Source organism: Hippopotamus amphibius, chromosome 7 (assembly GCF_030028045.1).
Source record: "Hippopotamus amphibius kiboko isolate mHipAmp2 chromosome 7, mHipAmp2.hap2, whole genome shotgun sequence".
Taxonomy (NCBI): domain Eukaryota; kingdom Metazoa; phylum Chordata; class Mammalia; order Artiodactyla; family Hippopotamidae; genus Hippopotamus; species Hippopotamus amphibius.
This window is the reverse complement of record NC_080192.1, coordinates 102,895,615-102,915,959: the sequence shown is the minus strand read 5'-3', so window position 1 is coordinate 102,915,959 and position 20,345 is coordinate 102,895,615. Positions and strand designations below refer to the sequence as shown.

Sequence of the window (20,345 nt, the reverse complement as noted above, 5' to 3'; positions counted from 1 at the left end):
TTTTTAACTTATTGATTCCCCCTCCCTGTTATTAGCCAGAGATAACTGCCTCAAGAAGTGTATTTTTAGCAGGTAGGCACTTTAGTTCTGATGAAACAAAAATTTGCATTTTATGGCAAGACAAGAAAAATTTGAACATAAAATTTTTAATCTACTCTTTGGCCTCCTCGCTTCCTTCTAGTGTGCATTGTGCATCTGCATTATCTGTTAACCAGACGTCCCCAGTGGCAGAAATACCTGCTCAACCATGGAGATCAGTTTTTCTTATTCTGGGGCCAGCCATGTAACTCCTTAGAAGACAATACTCCTTCCTCAATACTGCAAGGGGTCACAGTGACCCACCCCTCAGCTAGTACGTGCAGACATCTTTGGTGAACAGGGCCAATATACCATTTCCCTTAAAGATAGTGATTGGTGCAGAAAAGACACTTAATGGACGTTCTTAGCTTAAATACTTACTTGTGACCTTATTAATGTAACTAGCTTTATTGCTTGTATTCTGCCTATTTTACAAGATTATTGTTTCTTGCATTACCAAGTGTGTGATGAGCCTCAGATAAAACTAATGATGATTAGGCTAACTGAAACGACTAATCAAATATATAGTTCTGCAAGATCAATGATTGTAATAGTGTAACTCTAGGTGTGGGAAGAAATAAGAGGGAACCATTTTCTGAACCATAACAAGACTAGTAAGATAGGCAGTCCAGAGGCTTTTGGTTACTATTAACAGGGTCTAGTCCAATTAGAGCATGCTGAGTGGCCGATCAATGAAATCCTCACCTGACCCGGGAATCACTGTTAGCCAAACTGGTCATGAAATACCTTCCAAACATTGCTCAAAATTAAGACCAAAAGGGAGGGGACTGTCAAATTAAGAATGCTGGCCACCACCCAGTTCTACAGGAATCAACTCATTAGCTACTGCAGTCACTGACCTACAGTATATCCTGAAAGGAATTCAGGGTGGCGATCAGGATGAGACACTTTGTATACTGGAAAACTGACAGAACTGGCCCTTAGATAGTTAGATCTTTCCAGGAGAAAACTTTATGCGCCCAGTTTCCTGCATCTTTCCATATTCAGAAAAGCACTAAAACCATTAACTAAGATCTCTCTTCCTAAGATGAGTGTTTAATAACAGCATGTACCCCTTTGCCAAAATCATACATACCGGCCTCACCCTTTACCTCTTTGGAACAGTCCTCAGAGCTTTCTGAAAGACTGCCTCTTGGGTTACAATCCTCAGATTGGCTCAAATAAAAGCTTCCATGTCTTTCTTGGATTGATGAGTGATTAATTTTTTCGTTGACAGTTCCCAGATCTATCGTGTGGGAGATGAGCCATGTCCCCAGTCCCCTTGTTCTTTGCACGCCAACCACACTGACTCCTTCCAGTGCCTCGTCCTTGGTTTGCTTCCTCCCACCCTTGCACAAGGTGTCATGTTGTTTCCTTCGCCTTGGACACTCTTCTCTCCTTGCTTTGCCCTCTTAATTTCTACTTATCCTTCATATCTTAAACTTTACTTTCTTGACCACTCTGCCCTCCCCTAAACTAGATGAGTTTCCCCCTTTTATATCCTTCTTAGCACTTGTAACCCAGGCAACTTAGCATGTTTCTGTATGTGACTAATATCTGTCTCCTCCAGTAGACTGTTTGCTCTGCCAAGGTCAGTGTCTCTGGTTTTGCTCACCACTTACCTGATCTTCAATCATATTTTATTGAATTCAATTTAATCTGGGCCAACTCCCCACATGTTGGAACTGGAAGGAAAGTTAACCTGAGGCTATTACTGAGATTTTCTCCCTTCATGGTATCATGCAGGAACCTGAGACCTAGGAGGAGCCAGGGAACTGGAATGTGGGGTTATTGTCCTCTCCTTCACGGCTCCTCATTGAGCAGTGATGTTCAGAGGGTGCTTTGGCAGGGCTGCCCCAGGTGGACTGCCTTCCAGTGACAGCAAGTTCCCAACCTGCCACCCACTGGAGGGACAAAGTGCCAAAAAATGAACTGTTCTCCATCGTCCCATCTTCCCCTCCCCAGTCCTCACCCTCTCTTCTGACTCCAAGGAAATCTAATTTCCTCCTGGATGTAAATGCTTTCCCCTGTTATTCTAGGAACTAACCTCCATCATCTCCTGTCCTGGGACGAATACTCCTCCACAGGCCTTTAGAAACTAGTACTCCTGGAATGGGGTTAGAGAAAGAGGATGCTAATAACAGGTTTTTTGGTTGTTGTTGTTTTTTTTTAAAGTTACTCTCCTCTACAGGTATCGTATTTTTTTTTAATATTTTTTTTTGATGTGGACCATTTTTAAAGTCTTTATTGAATTTGTTACAATACTTCTTTTGTTTTATGCTTTGCTTTTTTGGCCTCGAGGCATGTGGGATCTTAGCTCCCTGACCAGGGATTGAACCCACACTCCCTGCATTGGAAGGCGAAGTCTTAACCACTGGACCACCAGGGAAGTCCTGGTATGTGTATTTTGAAGCAAAATTATGGGCATATTGTCCATACTCTTCTATAATTCATTTTCCCCATTTACTAAATTGTATTTCCCTATATTCTTAAATATTGAGAGTATGATTGAAAATATAAAGTTCTCTAGGAAGAAGTCACTTATTTATTTAACGTGCCCCTTTATGGTGGGGTATTTCTGGTTCCGTAGCCTCACAGTTAGCATCCTTTGTGCCTAGTTCTAGCCTTGTCTCCTGCTGTCACACCAAATCATAATGCCCCAGGACATGTCGTGCTGCTTCTCCTCCATCCTTCCACTCCCAGAGTCTCTTCAGCTGGATCCCTTTTTTTCTGACTAACTCCTACTTATCCTTCAAATTGGTGTCGTTATCTCCTACTGCTTTCCGGGACACACCACCCCGGCCTGCTTAATGCCCTTCTGGGCTTCCAAAGCATCCTCATCATGCCACTCTCATTGCAATGGGCATATTTGTTTGGATTTACCCTCTGTGATTGTTTCAGTCCTCTTTGCTAGATTTTAAGGTCTCTGAGGGCAGAAAACGACACATATAGATGTGTCATAGTGTACCTGGCACACAGAGCTGTTCCAAAAGATTTGTTGAAGAGACACAGATTGCAGGAAGCATTTTTTTAAGTTGCCTTGCTTTCTTTTTGGGTATGCACAGTTCCTTGGGATTGCTTTCAACTTACCTGTCCTGGAACTGCCCTTTGTTTTAAGGAATTATGGGGATTTCTAACATACTTCACCTAATAAATACAGTGATGCCCAGTCCCCCTGGTGTTGATAAATATTTTCAATTTTGCCCTTTTTGTTTCTTTTGCCAGGTAGGCTAGAGTTGTAGCTGTTTCTTTACTTTGAGCAGACATAAGATGAGATCCCTTGTTTCATGGACCCTGGCACAACTCCATCTTCCAGATTTCCTTTTCAGATTCTTTCCTCATCTGCAAGTACCCACATTCTTCCTAAGGATAACAAGAATATTTCCGTCAATGTGTTCTTGGAGGAATGCCAGAAGACTTCTTTTTTTTTTTGGTTTCACCACATGGATTGTGGGATCTCAGTTCTTGGACCAGGGATCGAACCTGGGCCCTCGGCAGTGAAAGCCTGGAATTCTAACCACTGGACAGCCAGAGAACTCCCCCAGAAGACTTCTTAGTAAGTTTTCCGTTTGTAAAATAATTTGGTAACCCACATTTATCAGATGCTACGCCTCTCCTAGAATCATGAGATTTCATATTCAAGTTCTGTGACTAGATTCTCAAGTTTCTCAAGTTCATGCTGATAATTTTAGAATTTAATGTTTCATGTTATTGTTTCCACTGTAAATCTGAATTGTATTTGCTTTGAGGACAAGGGACTATGTGAAGCATAGCATTTCTTTTGTATTTGATACAATGTTGACATGTATGTTTAATAAATAAATAAGCACTAAACTTGGGTTAGGATAGTTTCTAAACAGTGATATAAGGTTCTTTTACCATAGACAGATTTAGCTCCATTTTATAATAAAAATCTTTAGTTGTAAGACTTGTTTGGAGCACAATACTTGGTGATTCAACCACAGGTAGACTAAAGTTAAGAGAACAATAGTGTAGACCAGGGGGAGATGAGAGTTGTTTGGGTTAGAGTGATGAAGGTTGTTAGAAGGATTTAAGAAACTGAACTGTGATACATTGTCTATGGGTGGGAGTAGGGATTCATACCCTGCATAACTGATGGATGGTAGTTCATTTCCAAGAAGATTTCCAGATCAGAACACCCTGTTTGCCTAGACAATGTGCTGGATGCCATTGTCAATTTTTCCTCTTTGTGTTCCTGCTCTGTAGCCGTCATGCAGACCTTATCCTTGGTTAATTATTTCCCTAACTTTGGACATGATTCACATTTCTTAGTTACAATCAGATTTCAATTTTTCTTTTTCCTGTTTATGCTCCAGTCACCACAACTGAATTTGGGTATTCTTGAAAGTCTTCAAATATATAAGGACAATCATTTGGGATATGCCGTATCTTCATATAGGTGGCCTTTGGTATTCTAATGCTTTCTACTTACATTCTTAGAGGGAAACCTAGAGAAAAAAATGAACCTCACCAATTCTTATACACCAAAGTAAATTTTTTTTTCAAAGTAAATCTTAAACGAATTAATGAATTGAGTATTCTTAAGAAGATAAAAATAGATTGAATATTCTATTGCTAGAGGTTAGCTTTCTATACTTAGATCAGAATAACTTAAAAAAATGACACTGGGTTACACAAAAATGAGTAACTTCTGTAGAGAAAACCAAACTTAAAAAAAAATCCCTTCTTGAGAATTCCCTGGTGGTCCAGTAGTTAGGATTCTGGGCTTTCACTGCCGGGGCACAGGTTCGATTCCTGGCTGGGGAACTAAGATCCCTCAAGCTGCCTGGTGTGGGGGTAAAATAAAATCTCTTATTAAATGGGAAAAATGAAACCCATTTGAAGGATATATGACAAATAAAATGCACATAACTCGATTACTTAAAAAGCTCATGTAAACCAGTGTGAAAGCTATTAACATTCACTCCATAGCTAAATGAGCCAAGACATAAATGAAGCTAATTCACAAATGGGGAAATAAAATAATAAATATGGAAAAAATGTTCTAAGCAATCCTTTCCCCCTTATCTAATAAGTTTTCTAAACACTCTGTAATGTGGTACATTGCTTTTGTTCTTGACTTGAATTTAGGTGGCCATGGACAGAGGCCTGTTTTTGTTTCTATAATCAAGGATCAAAAAATTGGTTGGACTATTTGAAGGGAAACATGGCTTAACAGTTTTAAGAGGTGGGTTAAGCTGAGAACTTTTAAAATTGCACTATCCAAGGCCAATTCTGAGTGAAATTGTGAAGTTGGCTCTGATTTCCTCCAAGTCTGTTATGTGGGTGAGGACTCAGATCTAGTCCTCCCTTGGTATGCAAGGGGGATTAGTTTCCCATACCAAAATTTGTGAATGCTGAAGTTCCTTACATAAAATGGTGTAGTGTTTGCATATGACCTACGCACATCCTTCTGTATACTTTAAATAACCTCTAAATTAATTATAATACCTAATACATTGTAAATGCTATGTAAATATTTGCTGGTGTATGGCAAATTCAAGTTTTGCTTTTCGGAACTTTCTGGAATTTTTTTTTTTTCTTTAATATTTTCCCACCTGCTGTTGGTTGAATCCATGGATTCAGAAGCTGTGGATATGGCGGGACAAATGAACTTTGCAGTGTCTTCTTAAGAGGCTTCTTCTCCAGGCCTTCAATTTGCACTCCAGAAATGACCAAAATATTTTATATTCCTACTAGAGTTAAACGTCCCTAGCGAATATCTACGTTTTATCTGGGATTCTACTACTGAACTGGTTGACTCGGCCTGCGCCGAGGTTCTGGCCCAGGCTGAGACCCCCCGTCTCAGCAAGAGAGGTTCTTTTTTTATCAGATCTCACAGTCAATAACAAAACCTACACTGAGACTGGAATAGCACGAGCTTTATTTAATGACTAAAGAATGGAGAAGTGGAAATCTCCCTTGCAAATCAACTTCTGTGCCCAATTCCAGCGGAGACACTATATATACAGGAGGGTCTGAGGTAAAAGTGAGGGAATTGGAAAGAGTGAGGAATATTCATGACTAATCTGAGAACAGGGGTGTGGTTTGGACCTGGAACTGATGCAGTTCTCCTGTTTGGGTCTTTGTATGGCTTTTCCAGTTGTTGTCATGACAACTGTCAACTGTCATTGCACTGGTGGGTGTGTCATTTAGCATGCTAAGGTATTACAATAAATGTATAATGAGGGTCTAGGTCTACTGGAAATTAAATCTTCAGCCATCTAATGCCTAATTGGTTCTAACCAGTTCTTTTTTTTCTTTGCAGCTTTCTCCCAAAACTTAGGTAAGAGCAACTGTTTCCATTCAAGGGAGAGGCAAGGGTATGATTCTGGGGCAACAGCTTCGGTAACAATTTGAGGCTTAATCTAAACTCATAAATGAAACTCTAGTGGAATTTCAAGCCTCATTCAAAGTAGGGAGTCACGGTTTTACAGGATAGCGGAAAACACCCCAACAAGGGGTAGGAAAAATGCCTCTGAAAAAGGTAGAGTTGTGGTTGCCACATCTAATTATTTAAAAGGATAGAGACCTGGGACCCTTCTCTCACTTTTGGTTCACAGCCTCAGTTCCTCAGGTGAACCCCTACTCCCATCCGCCCACCCCCGCCAGGAAGGCATGGAAAGACTGAAGAGGCAGGGCAGTCCAGATTGCTAGGTGGCGGTTTTAATAAGCAAGGGAACTTATATAGTGGTTTGTCTTGGGCATCCACTGGACAGAGTCCTTAAAGGAGGGGGGGAGGGTTTCACTTACCTAAAAAGTCCACATGGTTTCAATAACACATTACTCTCCCAAGGCTGCAGCCTTCAAGTAGCACCCAGCTCGGGAACAGTGAAACATTCCAAGACAGAAGGGGTAAGGAGGCTCTGATTGCCTCGGTTCACCTCCTGGGTCAACCCGAGACCAAGTCCAGTCGATTACTCCCCCAACACTCCCTGAGTTGTTAGGTAGCTCTGATACTGTTTAAATGGAAGATACGCTGGATTTAGGAAAGCTGAGCCGGGGCTAGAGAGGGCTGTGAGAATGCAGGCGCCTTCCCCTCGCCGGACGCGGGGCAAAAAACACTGAGCGCCTGCTAAAGCTGTCCCTGCCGACGCAGCCTTCTCAGTCTCTCGCGGAGAAGAAGCACGTGCGACCCCGCCTCCGGAAGGCGCCCGCTCTGGGCTTCCGGCACCGCCCCTGTCCCTCCAGGCTCTTCCGCCTCGGCCGGCAATCGGCCAGCCGCGGGAGGCCACGCCCAGCTCCTGGGCTGGTCTGCGGCCGCCGCCGTAGCTCCTGCCGCGAGGGCAGAATGGCGGGCGCGGAGTTGCGGGCAGCGCTGGAGCAGCAGCTCAGCGCCCTGGCCATCCGCACGGAGGTCGTGGAGCACCCGGAGGTGAGGCGCTCCCGCCAGGACAGCCCGGGGAGGGGGTGAGCTCTGCTGCAGCTGCCGTGGGGCGAAGCCGTTAAGACTAGATGTCCCGGGGTAATGTGCCGCGGAAACGTCCTAAGGCATTTCCCGGTATCCACGATAGGAAAGGGACCTGAATACACCATCAAGGGCCTCTTCACTTGGGATTCTGATGTTATTGTCAAAAAAACCTCGTTTTCCTCTTGGAGTGATTGTGTTTTGGCCGGGCCACATATAATGTGGGATCTTAGTTCCCCACCAGGGATTGAACCTCTGCCCCTTGCGGCGGAAGCGGAGTTTTAACTACTGGACCGTCAGGGAGATCCCGTAAATGCTTTTCGGATCCAGACTAGTTTTTTTGCCAAGCCGCCAGGGGTTTGTGGGATCTTAATTCCCCAACCAGGCACTGAACCGGGGCTCTCGTCAGTGAGAGCGCAGAGTCCTAACCACAGGACCTCTGGGGAATTCTGGGTGATTTTTTTTTTTTTTTTTTTTTTTTGAGAACTAGTGCAACATTGAGACCTTGCGCATCTCAAACTGACGTAGGATGTTGGTACACTTTATGCGTATATAAATAAGTTGTCAAGCAGTAAACCGCCTTTGCAGTGGCTATAGGTGCAGGACGCCAAGGTTAGAGTTTGGTATTTTTTTTGACATGATTTATTGATGGGAAGATTTTTTTTTTTTTTTGCAAATCTTACGGAGACAACATGTAACCTGAGTGGCGCAAAGACAAACTTTTTGTCCAACGCTTGAACAGCTAATGATAATTAGCTAGATACGGTGATGATATTCAAAGGGTAGATAAAAGTCATCAAAACTATGTTCTTTGACTCTCTTGCCTCCCTTATAGTCCACATATTCTTCCTCTTTTTACTGTGTATATTACCAGGTTTTCTGATTTTTTTTAATATAGTCCAGGGTCTCATTCCCTGCCCTCACTCCCTCTCTGTAGTTATCTGTTTATACCATGGGGGTTGTCATATGGTCTGGGCTGCTATAAACTTTTTTTTAATTAATTTTTACTGGAGTATAGTTGGTTTACAATGTTGTGAGGGCTTCTACAGTTTAAAGGAAAAACAAAAAAAGCATTTTAGGAATGTGAAGGCTTGGCCAGCACATTGGAATGGAGAACTGGCCTAAGAGAAACTATCAATACTTGAGGTGCTGAAATGAGATATAATGGGATGGGAATGAGTCTCTGCCACTGAAATCCAGGGCATTGAATGCTCCCTAACCTTGCTGTTTCACCCAGCAAGCAATATACATATAACTGTATGTGTGCAGTGTGTGTGTATACATGCATATTATTTTTAAACTTCTCACGTGATATTGTACAGGTGTTTACGGTTGAAGAAATGATGCCTCATATCCAACATTTGAAAGGAGCACACAGTAAGAACTTATTTCTTAAAGACAAAAAGAAAAAAGGCTATTGGCTGGTGACCGTTCTTCATGACAGACAAATTAATTTAAATGATCTTGCCAAGCAGTTAGGTGTTGGGAGTGGAAATCTGCGGTTTGCTGGTGAAACAGCCATGCTGGAAAAACTGAAAGTTGGCCAAGGCTGTGCCACACCATTGGCACTCTTCTGTGATGATGGAGATGTGAAATTTGTTCTGGATTCTGCTTTTTTGGAAGGTGGACATGAAAAGGTGTACTTTCATCCAATGACCAATGCTGCAACCATGGGATTGAGCCCTGAAGACTTTCTCACATTTGTGAAGAAGACAGGACATGATCCCATAATACTAAATTTTGATAAAAACTAATTGGGCTAATGTTTGTAGAATACATTTATTTCTGAAAGCTGTTTTCCTTACCTGTAATTATAAAAAGCATTAAAAGTGGTAAGATATATATAGCACCTTGGTTTGGTGACTACCTAAACTATTTGAGGAGGAATATTTCATCTTAAAGGAGCTGTTTTTAAAAAAGATATACTGAGGTAGTTTTAGCTCAGAGATTCCACCTTCCCCATCCCCCATGACAATTACTTGTTACAGGAATGCCTTCAATAATTGAGAATAAATTAACATTGGGAGTTCCCAGGTGACCTAGTGGTTAGGATTCCAGGCTTTCACTGCCATGGCCCAGGGTCAATCCCTGGTCAGGGGAACTGAGATCCTGTAAGCCATGTGGCAGCCAAATCAATTAATTAATTTTTTAATTAACATCAAAACTAAGATTAGTTAACTACCTAAGATTAACTATCTTACATCTTCTGTAAGGTGTTTACTGTACTTGAAAAAAGCAAGTTGCAGAAAAACAGCATATATAACATTATACATATGGTAGTGTACATAAAGAGAAAAAAAGGAATATGGGACTATATTAAATTGTTAATAGTGGTTATCTTTGGGGAATGAGGATTAGGAATAAGAATTTTCCCAGCAATATAATTAAACATGGGGGCAAGGGCAAAACCTTCCTATTACTGGCTGTTTGTTTTTAAAGCAATGTTTTTTTTTTTAGTGAAAAGCTGATTTTTAAATAAAATTCTATCTTTAGAAAATTTTAATCTAGGAAAACACTCAAAGTAGGGATGGAAAATGTTATGTCATAATCTTTCCACTGATGAAATTATATTTTAAAACTCAGGAGCAGAATATACATAGGTCATTAGAAGGATTTGCTTAGTCTTTGTTGAGAGGTTAGAAATGTGAACATACCTGAACGAATTTCTTCTGTCTTTAACAATTTACTCATCCCCTTTCAACTATGGCATCTGAAACGTTACTGTCAGTTGTCATATAGAATCTAGTTCAAAAATAGAGTGAGGAAAATTGATGTATTTTTTCACCTCACTTGGATTCAAACAAAACCCTAGTTGAGGGTCTGACTAGACCAGGCTACAAAATAGCTTAGAGGTCTTAGGAAAATTCTCGTTTCCTCTACTACTTCTTTCCTCTACTACAATCAAATGGGATATTTGAGAAATAACCATATTTTGCTATGGTTGAACACTCAAAAAAATTATTTGCTTTTGGTAGAGAAATTGTACTTAATTTGTACCAATTTGCATTACTGAAAGGCAAAAGTAAAAACTTGTCATTTCTGGATATATGTGGTTAGAAACTACAAGTCTAGTCAAGGCAGAATTTTTATAAGATACAGAATGGATTTAAGAGATGAGTTAGTAAGAAATATTTTCCATAAATGATAACTTTATTTCTGAGGTGCTATGTTAGTTTTTGCCTATTCTGTACCTTTATCTCTAAGAAAGAGGAAACTTTAGGTTGCTTTGCATATAAAATTAAGGTTTTTTTTTTTTAATGAATAGAATCAAAGACACTGAGGACTGTAGACAACTGGTCTACCTGTCCTCCATGATGAAAACAGGCCCAGAAAGACTGACCTGCCCAAGGACAACAGGCAGGTTGCCATCTCTAACATTATGCCTCCCATAGTCTTTATGTGAAAATGAGACTGTTTTGTACAATTTATTATTGTATTTAAACCTATTTTGAGGTTAAACCTATTTGACAAAACTGATAGACTCTCCTTTCTCCCAAACCTATGTCTGAAAATAGGTTTTTCTAGGGCAAAGGGAAAGGAAAGAATAACACTTGGCTAAATTATATGTTACAATTGCTAACCACCGGTTATAAAAATCACCTCTTTGTTTTATTTCTTTTTATATCAGTTTAACAAGTGAATGTTAAACCAACTTAATTTTTTTAGGAAACAAAATTAAAAACTAAAATGAAAAATAATGAATTTTTTAAAAAAAGATGAATCGGCCAAATGATATCTGTTTTGTAATGAACTGGATTTTTTGTTACGGACTGTGGCTTATATTAGGTATAACCAAGTAATAAACATTTTGCCATTCAACTCCACATTTCTCAGTAGCATTACTTTTAAAGGAAATGTTACAGCTTTTATATTATTTGATTTGGTATTTAATAACAGTTATAAGTACAATGGGAAAAGAAAAAGACAATTTAAAATCAGGTTTTGTTAAAGGGTGTTATAAGTGCAACTTTATCCATAAGCATTCCTTTTAAGGCATTTTCATTGTTGTCCAAATATCTCAACATGTACATCCAGGTTTATATTAGAAAATGGGCTCCTTTTGTATTATTCATTCAAGGCTTAAAGAAAAAAATACATCTCAGGACTAAGTTTAGCAGAAAAGAAAACACAAAAATTCACTTTTCTCATAAAAAGTAACTTAAAATACAAAAATCATTTCGCATACATACTATTCCTTATTGTAATTCCAGATTTGGTACAATATCTTTTTCACTTCCTGACATAAACTGTTAAGACAGTGCAGGCTGTAATACTTTATTTGTGAGGTGGCTGCAATTCCGTAATATGCACAGTGATTTTTAAATAGGCTCTTACCATGCCTTGCATGAAAGGTGCTACATATAAACCTGTTTCGTGAACTCTTTGGTAACCACCAGTTCAAAAACTTTGACCGAACATTTCCACACTGCCAGATCTGAAGCACTGGAGCTCTGGGCGGAAGCTATTACCCTGTATATAAATTCTTTAGTTTCCAAGGAGGTTTAGATATTGACTTAGAAGAGTGGCAGATCACTAAAAACATGTCAGGAAGGTGGCCCCAGTTAGTTTCTAGTTGGCTACAATATTTTGTTTGGCAGAAGTAGTTTATCTAAGGGAAAAGCGTGACTTCATACTAAGTTTGCTTCTGATGGTATCTTTTGGAGACAGTAAAATAGTCATATGGTTATCTAGTCCTTTCTTGAAATGGTATGAAAAAAGGCAGTGAACATAATTGAGAATCTTCCTACTTGTTGCAGTCTCATGTGTTCTCTTGGTTGTCTTGCTGCATTTTCTGAGGGTCAGCCTACTCAGGTTTAGCACTTTATAGGCTACCCTTAAGCATTTTCTAATTGAAGCAATAATGTGCTGCTCCAGTCAGCAGGTTCTCTATTTTAGGATATTAGTGTCCTGGAGAGACCAAGCTGTGAAATACACCCTCACTGGGCTACCTCCTACTCATTAATTTTCAACTTTCAGTAAATGTCCTGGGATGTGTCCTAGTTGTGCAAATTAGATGCTAGTTAATATAAATCTAAGTTACCCACTTTTTGTATTTAGCTAAAACATAATTTCTATATTTACTTTCAATTTATCCACCTAAAAATGAATTTACATTTTTTACATGTAAGTGTCTCTAGATTACCATGATACCCCTTATCAATGTAATAGCTGAATCTAGGGAGTCATGATGGAGACATATTTCAAAGTCTAGAGAATAGGTTTTAAAAATGTCTGTTGTGCAATATTTGTATTTTAGTAAGAATCCTTTGTATTTACATTTACATAGCACCTTTCATCCAAGAATTTAAAAGTGATTTAACTTTACAGCATTATTTGGTGGCAAAACCTAAGTTAATGGTGGTATTAATAAAGTCCAAGTTCTCTAACTTCCATTTCAGTTTCTTTTCAACTATACATGCTGTATTTCTTTTCATTAATGGTCTTTCTGAAAGTAGACTATGAACACAACACTTACTGGCCTACCAAAAAGAGAGAAAAAAAAGAAGGGTGTGAGGAAGGAGGGAGAGAGGGAGACACGTATCTCATGGCTACTAGGTTAGTGATGAAACACATAGTTCATAAACCACACACTATTGAATTATTCCAAAAAGATTTTTAGAGCTGGTAGTGAGAGCCTAAGAAGTATATTGTTAAAATTAAAAAGTCAGTATCTTTCTAATTTCAGACCTTTAAGATTACTCTGATATTTATGTTAAATAATGAATTTGCATTAATAAGTATCAATGCATTGTTTTGATTTCATAAGAAAATAAAACTGATATAAAATTGGAGCTACAAAAAAAATTGATGTTTCCCTAGGTTAACTAAATTTACTTTTTTTGTGCTTCTTTCAAATGTTTAAGGTAACAAATGCATACAAATATTTCAAAAGTACCGATAAAGTTACCAACTTTAATGTAGTATTATAAAGGACAAAAACAGAAAAATTCTTATTAATAAGCGATAACCTTAATAATAAATGAGTTCCTGGCAAAATGCAGATCATAGTAAATTATTTACATTATTTTTGCCATAAGAAAACTTCTTAAGCAACAGTCAGCTCTCAAGTTAAAAAAACAAACACACATACATAACCCAATACTGAAGAAGGGAAATGAATTCAAACACAATAGCTTTATCTTGGGAATGCCATTTGCTAGAAAACCACCTTACTAAAAAAAAAAGTTTCAGAAAAACACACTTTAATTACCTTGGATCCATGTGTGAATTGCTTAGTGTTGCTTAGTGGGGGATATGGAAAGATGAATATCACTGTAAATTTTTTATAACTCCTATCTTATGGATTTTTCAGAGTTATCTCATAAACTGAATTTCTTTTGCAGTGCATCAAAATAATGAGCTTAAAAAAAAAAAAGAATAACAACACATGCAGTTTGCTAATAACCAAATAAGGCTCTGACATGCCAAAACAATGTTCTCTGTATCTTGATATATAGTACATTCCACAACATATACTACAGCATTTAATTTAGGTTTACACAACTAAATATAAATGGCTAGATTTAGGCTAATACTTAGCAGAAGCATTAAGCAAACATGGATAAATTCATAAACAAATGAAGAAAGAAGTATATTGTTCTTGGAGTACTTCTTGAAACCTTAAAACACTTGGTTCTTAGTGAGAGAACATCCTTCATTCAGTAGATCTTAACAGTACAATGTACAGTAAGTCACAAAACCTTCTAAAAATTTTGGCAGTTGACTCCAGTAGTGCTCCTTGATTCAAGGAAGGAATGAAGGTTTGTATTTCTTTCCTGCTCTAGTCACGAAGGATTGTTAAAAGTCTTAAATATTTAAAAAAATGATTCCTATAGTTGGGTGTCTTGTTACTTCAGAAATAAAGGCTTCACACAGAAACTGAAGGACACTTTTCTCTCTGTATTTAGTTGAAAGGTAGAAAGAAGAAAGAAAATATAAGAAAAGCTTGAAGATAAGAAATATATAATACAGAGCAACCACTAAAAGAACAGCATGCACTAGATACTTCTATACAGATGAGAGTGACAGAAAGTCGGAGACAATTTTTCTTTGAGTGGCTCTTCATAGAAAAGGCATTTAATTTATTCTCCCCAGTTATCAAGAACATTGCATGGAAGTTGTATTCCTACCACAAAGAAAGACTTCAGACTGTAAAAGTAATTTCCAAAACATTATTCATTAGAAAAATCAAATTTAAATTGAGGGGAAAAAAAGAAAAACAATTTTTAAAGATTGGTTTCCTGTACTGATGGGCAAAAGCTTTTGGGAATCACCTAATCTTGATTTACTAGTAAGTAAGACAGAAAGTCATGAATTAAGCAAGCAATATGTACATCTGTTAATGCAATGTGCACTTGTTCTTATACTTAATGCAGTTAGTTTGTATAAATGAGATTAATCTCATTTACATTTTAAGCAAGAAACTCACCACTTGGCCCACATGTCATGTAGTGGGTAATAGAATTAGGAGCTTTGTTGCTCCCTAGACCTGCTTTTTGAATTTCTGCTTTCTTGTACTTTGTCCACATCTGCAGGAGAAAAGCATTTCATGTTATTTAATGAAAGGTTAAACATAATACAATTCATGAAGATAAGAAACTAAAGAGCTCTCATTGAACAGGGCAAGGAGAAGGAATCTAACTCTGGAAATGTTATTAATCTGATAGATGTCTATTTACTTAAAGACTGATTTTTGTATTTTAAAAGCTATAAATAATATACTCATGCCCTCTTAGTGTCAGATAGGTTTACTTACTATGTTTATTTACTAAATGATCACACACAGTTTCAAAGTAAAAAATAATCTTGCATGCAGCAGCAAAAACATCCACAACGAAATAACTGTATTATTTACTAAGAAAAGCAGGGCTCGAGGCATATTTTATAGGCAAATAATATACCTGCTTACACTGTTAGAGCTAAAATTGCTTTGATCAAAGGGGACCCAATGCCTAACAATATAAATCTACAATGTCACAAATAATAAGGGTATAATTTTTAGAAATCTAAGCTAGGAATATGAAAGCTATTCAATTTCATCTAAAATTAGGGTACTACTACAGGCATACCTCCGAGTTATTGCAGGTTTGGTTCCAAACCACTGTAATAAAGTGAATATTGCAATAAAGCGAGTCGCATGAATTTTTAGTTTCCCAATGCAGGTAAAAGTTGCTTACACTATATTGTAGTCTATTAAGTATGCAATAGTATTATGTCTAAAAAACAAGGTATATACCTGAATTAAAAAATACTTTATTGCTAAAAAGTGCTAACCATCATCTGAGCCTTTAGCAAGTCATAATCTTTGTGCAATAGCAACATCAAAGATAGCACTGATCAGAGGTCACCATAACAAATACAACAATGAGAAAGTTTGAAGTATTCTGAGAATTACCAAAATGTGACACAGAAACATGAAGTGAGCAAATGCTGTTGGAAAAATGGCACTAATAGGCTTGCTCGATCCAGGGCTGCCACAAAGCTTCAACTTGTCAAAAAAAAAAAAAAAATGCAGTATCTGTGAAGTACAATAAAGCAAAGCGCAATAAAACGAGGTATGCCTGTAATCCTCTGTGAAGCCGCAGAATATTTATGGAGCTGTCTTGGAGGGAAAAAAGTGAAGCTGCTCAATTAAGTAAGAGTTGCTTCACTTCTTCCTCAAAAACAACTTTTTTTTTTTTTTTTTAATTGGGGCATCTTTGTGAGACTTCATTTATAGGAAGTATTATGTTGATTTTTTTAAAGTTTGGGAAACACTAGTTCTATATGATTTCTGAGGTTTTACTAACTGCTAAAAATCTGATTTCAAGCGCTATCAAGAAATATAGATAAAATAGTGTTTAGGGGGAATTTAATGACTTTATAGCTGGTGACAGTTTCTGGAGGAAGCCTAACCTGTATTCTCTGACATCAAGACACATGGACATGGTATGTATCTATCTGTCTTACATGCACAATGTATATGTTCTTTTGGAAAACATGCTGTATATATAACTACAGCCATTTGGGTTAGAAATACTTCTTTCCTGTGAGTCTAATATTGTAAAATAATAAGTTTTTACTATAATAGCATATGATTTCTCAATGTATTTTTATAAATAAATATTTTAAACAAAATATAAGGCCAGACTTATGTAAAAAGTTGAAATGGTTGTGAAATAATCCTTGACTCAATGTGGAAATTACACTATTACATTTGTATCACATATGGATGTAATCTCACCTATACTTACTATTAAGTTTTATTATCAGGTTATGAAAAAAGAAAAGGGACACAAAAAACATCTGAAATGTTTGGACTGATTGAGAAACAAGTGACAATAAAACAGACTGATGTATTCATGTAGATAATACATTAAGTGGTATTAAAAAATATGAGAAATTTCTGATTGTGTTTATTTGATTACCTGCACTAAAAGCATTTTTAGTAAGAGCTGGCTGTGAGAAAAGAAGCATGGTCAAAGATAAAAATGGAAGGGACCTAGTCCCTGAAATGATCTTGTATAAGTACAAGAGAATAGCTTAATTTATAAAGGATATAAAGGTCTTTTTTTTTTTTGGCTGCACCGCACGGCTTGCAGGATCTTAGTTCTGCGACCAGGGATGGAAAACTGGGCCCTCAACAGTAAAAGAGTGGAGTCCTAACCGCGGGACCACCAGGGAATTGCCAGGATACACATTTCATTAAGCAAAGATTCTCTATAAATTCTGTTTTCTTTGGCCCAGTTAATATCAATAATAATTTAAACGTGTAAAATAATAATTTCCTCCCCATTTTTAAAGTTACATTTCAAATCATTTCTTCTGTATGCCTGGCTGCATCACTCTCAGTAATATTTAGGCTGAATCAAGATGGCAAAAACATTTCAGAGACAGAGCTAAGATATACTTCTCTAGAAGTAAATAATTCAGTGTTATGGGTTTCTTGGGGTTTTCTTTTGTTCTATTCTGGAAGTTAGAAATTCAAGTTTAGCTGATTCTGCTTTAACAGTGCTATGACCACAGCAAGGTAATTTTAAAGTTTATGACATGAGCTGGAGTTAGCAAATATTTTTGCTATCTTTTATGATTATTTTTTAGCTAAGAGTTTGCTTTTATTCTTAGTTCTAAAATTTGTTCTACTAAAAACATACTTGTTTGTTTAAATGATTACAAATATTAATTTTGCATTTTATTTTAGCACAATCTACTCACATTTTAGAAAATTCTGTTTTAAGGATAGACATATATAATTTAGTAATAAATAAATTATAGAATTATATAAGCAACAATATTCTCCACTTTGTAAACTTGCTACCCTTTTTGAACAGAAGTAAAAATGCAAATTTCTCACACATTGAGTATGATTTACTTTATTTCTCTTTGACTCTATAAAAAAAAGAATACTGAAAAAACTGTGTTAACTGATTCGAAGTAAAAAAGTCACCTTGAAGGAAAGATAGTACTTGAGCTTTTATATTTATCCAATGAAGAAAAGTGCAGAGAAGAAATAGAATACAAATGCTCCTAGTCACTGCATAAGACATTTAAATTTGACTTTTTTTAAAAAAGAATTACACTAAATTTATGAGTATTAACAAAGTTTTAAATCTGAACGATTTTGTAAATATGGGCAACAGTTCTATGTAGTCCTATCTGCTATGTAAGGTGCTGACTTATTAACTATTTCTTTGAAAATTAAGCAGCAGGGCAGAAGGCATAATTAAATGGCAAAAGAATATGACATTTTTAAAACATATTTTCCTTACTAACACTGTACACTGTACAATATGAAGTGCACACTTTGGAAAAAAATAAAAAAGAAAGGAGAGGAAGAAAGGGAGGGGGAGAGGGAAAGGGGAGTAAAAGGGAGGGAGGGAGACAATGAGCATTCTTTTTTGGAACCAATGAAGTAACTATGACTTGTAAATGCCTTCTTGGTAATTGTAGCATGCAACCACTTTAACATGCTTCTAGGTATCAAAGTAACAATCTCTTATTAGGTGACAAGAAATGTGAAAGAAGAGCATGTATTGTTAAGGTTCTTAAAGTCATGCAGAAAATGTACAATGCAATTAATATTTCATGCAAGCTCTGTTGAGGTTACATAATCACATTTATATACATGCCACAATGTACACCTGAACACTATGCCACAATTTGAAAATAAAAATATAAACTAGCCAAATGATACTTTTCAACAGCAGCTCTTCAAATCAGATTAGAGAAGCATAGTGCATATCAAATGACATCAGTATTACATTGTGCGGTTTTGATCATACACAACCATATTCATACCAAACAGTTTGATTATCCTCAGAAACCAACAATGCAGCTTCTGTGTCATCAGGACAGAGGCATGCAGGAGTGATAAGCTCACTGCTATCTGCAGAAGACTGTGGGTTGCTGTTACCGCAGTTCTGATTATCAGAAAACTGCTCATTGTCTTTCTGTGCAGCTTTACCCAAAGAAGCAGAAGCCTGGTCAGTTACCCTGGTGACTGGTCTGGGAGGTAACCCACTTATGTTACTAACTAATTCTGTATTCAGGGATAAAAATGGCTGAGATGGATGAGCCACAGTAAAGGACTCTATGCTATCTTTAGCTGATATTCCAAATGCATCATTAGACGTATTAATAGTGGCAAAAGTTTGGTTTAGAAAATGTGACCTTTCTGTTCTTGAGTTTCTGGCCTGGGCATGTGGAGACTTGGGCTTGTCTGTAGCTAAATCATTTTGTGCTTGAGAACCTACAGCATACGTTGGACTGTGAAGTGTATGAGAGGACCACTGGTGTAAACGGTACTCACTAGATGTTGCACTGATGCTGCTATCAGCAGTAGCTGGTGGTGAATCAACTGACATAGGTAGTCTACTGTCCTTGGTCAAAAAATCATGGATGCTTGTCCTTCGAGTAGTTCCTTCTGCAGTAGAGATCACACTGCTTGCACGAGGTAAAGTGGCATAGGGATTACTATCTTTTGATTGTCGTGACAGAGAAGTTTCTTTTAATACTTTTATCTTTCCTTGAGTGCCTAGTGTAGGCTTTCCTGAAGAACTAATGAAATAGGTATCTTCAGTCTTTTGTAGACCAGGTCTCACAAATTGTTCAGGTTTAGTTGTCCGTCTATCATAGAAGTCTCCTGGAGTTTTTCCACTTACTGACCTGGCCAGACCACAACTAACTGGTTTGTTTTTTCCCAAAAAGTCAGAAGAGACAGACAAACTTTTCATTACTTCATCTAAAAGATTCTCTTGACTTGAGGGCTTTATCTGTTAAAAAAAAAAATCACAGCAGATTAGTGAAGCCATGCTTTTACATTCCTGATATATTAGACTGTATAATAAAAAAAAATTGCTAACGTCTCTAAATATTCATTAACTTAAAAAAAAAAAGCTCTAAAGTTCAACCACAAAAATTTAACTTGTAGTGTCCATCTAAATTAAGGTCACCATAGATAAAACTAACCTGTATTGAGGTAAGCTTGTTGCTTTCTTCCAAAAACTGTTGTAGAGTAACAACTTCACTTCCAGGGGAACCAGTTTTGATCTTGTGATGTGCTCGACTCTTTAGTGTTTTGTGCTGGAGCACTGGGCTTGATCTGGTCTGTCTTTTCAAGTACTGGATTGGACTGCTACCACTGCTGGACCACGCCTCATGCTCATGAAGCAGGCTAAATTCTCCACTGCTGTGGCTTTGTGGCCTGCTTTGGATATTAACTGCACCTGCTTTTGGAGTAAATGGTGTGTTAAGAGTTCAATAATAGAAACAAGATTAAAACTATGTAAGTACTGACATTTGTTGACTTGGATTCCTATGAATAACCAAACTGACTTTCAAAGCTTTATTCAGAAATGCT

The 20,345-nt window shown here is 37.4% G+C and overlaps 2 protein-coding genes across 6 annotated transcripts in view; one reads left to right on the top strand and one right to left on the bottom strand.

Moving 5' to 3' along the window:
- Nucleotides 1-7,337: 7,337 nt before the first annotated feature.
- Nucleotides 7,338-11,394, top strand: LOC130856531 (prolyl-tRNA synthetase associated domain-containing protein 1). The gene is made up of 2 exons (XM_057740971.1): nt 7,338-7,474; nt 8,830-11,394. The coding sequence occupies exons 1-2, from the start codon at nt 7,391-7,393 to the stop codon at nt 9,259-9,261; spliced, it is 516 nt and encodes a 171-aa protein (XP_057596954.1). The 5' UTR covers nt 7,338-7,390; the 3' UTR covers nt 9,262-11,394.
- A 15-nt stretch (nt 11,395-11,409) lies between these two features.
- CCDC88A (coiled-coil domain containing 88A) overlaps nt 11,410-20,345 on the bottom strand; it is a 113,070-nt gene continuing 104,134 nt past the window's right edge. For 2 of the 5 annotated variants that reach the window (XM_057740965.1, XM_057740966.1), the window contains 2 exons: nt 19,955-20,214; nt 17,811-19,758 (listed from right to left, as the gene is read on the bottom strand). In XM_057740965.1, the coding sequence (XP_057596948.1) occupies nt 18,763-19,758; nt 19,955-20,214 (1,256 nt within the window). In that variant the 3' untranslated portion in view covers nt 17,811-18,762. Of the gene's footprint in view, nt 14,406-14,936; nt 15,037-17,810; nt 19,759-19,954; nt 20,215-20,345 lie in introns of those variants that run through there. The other 3 variants (XM_057740968.1, XM_057740969.1, XM_057740967.1) reach the window with 3 other exon arrangements.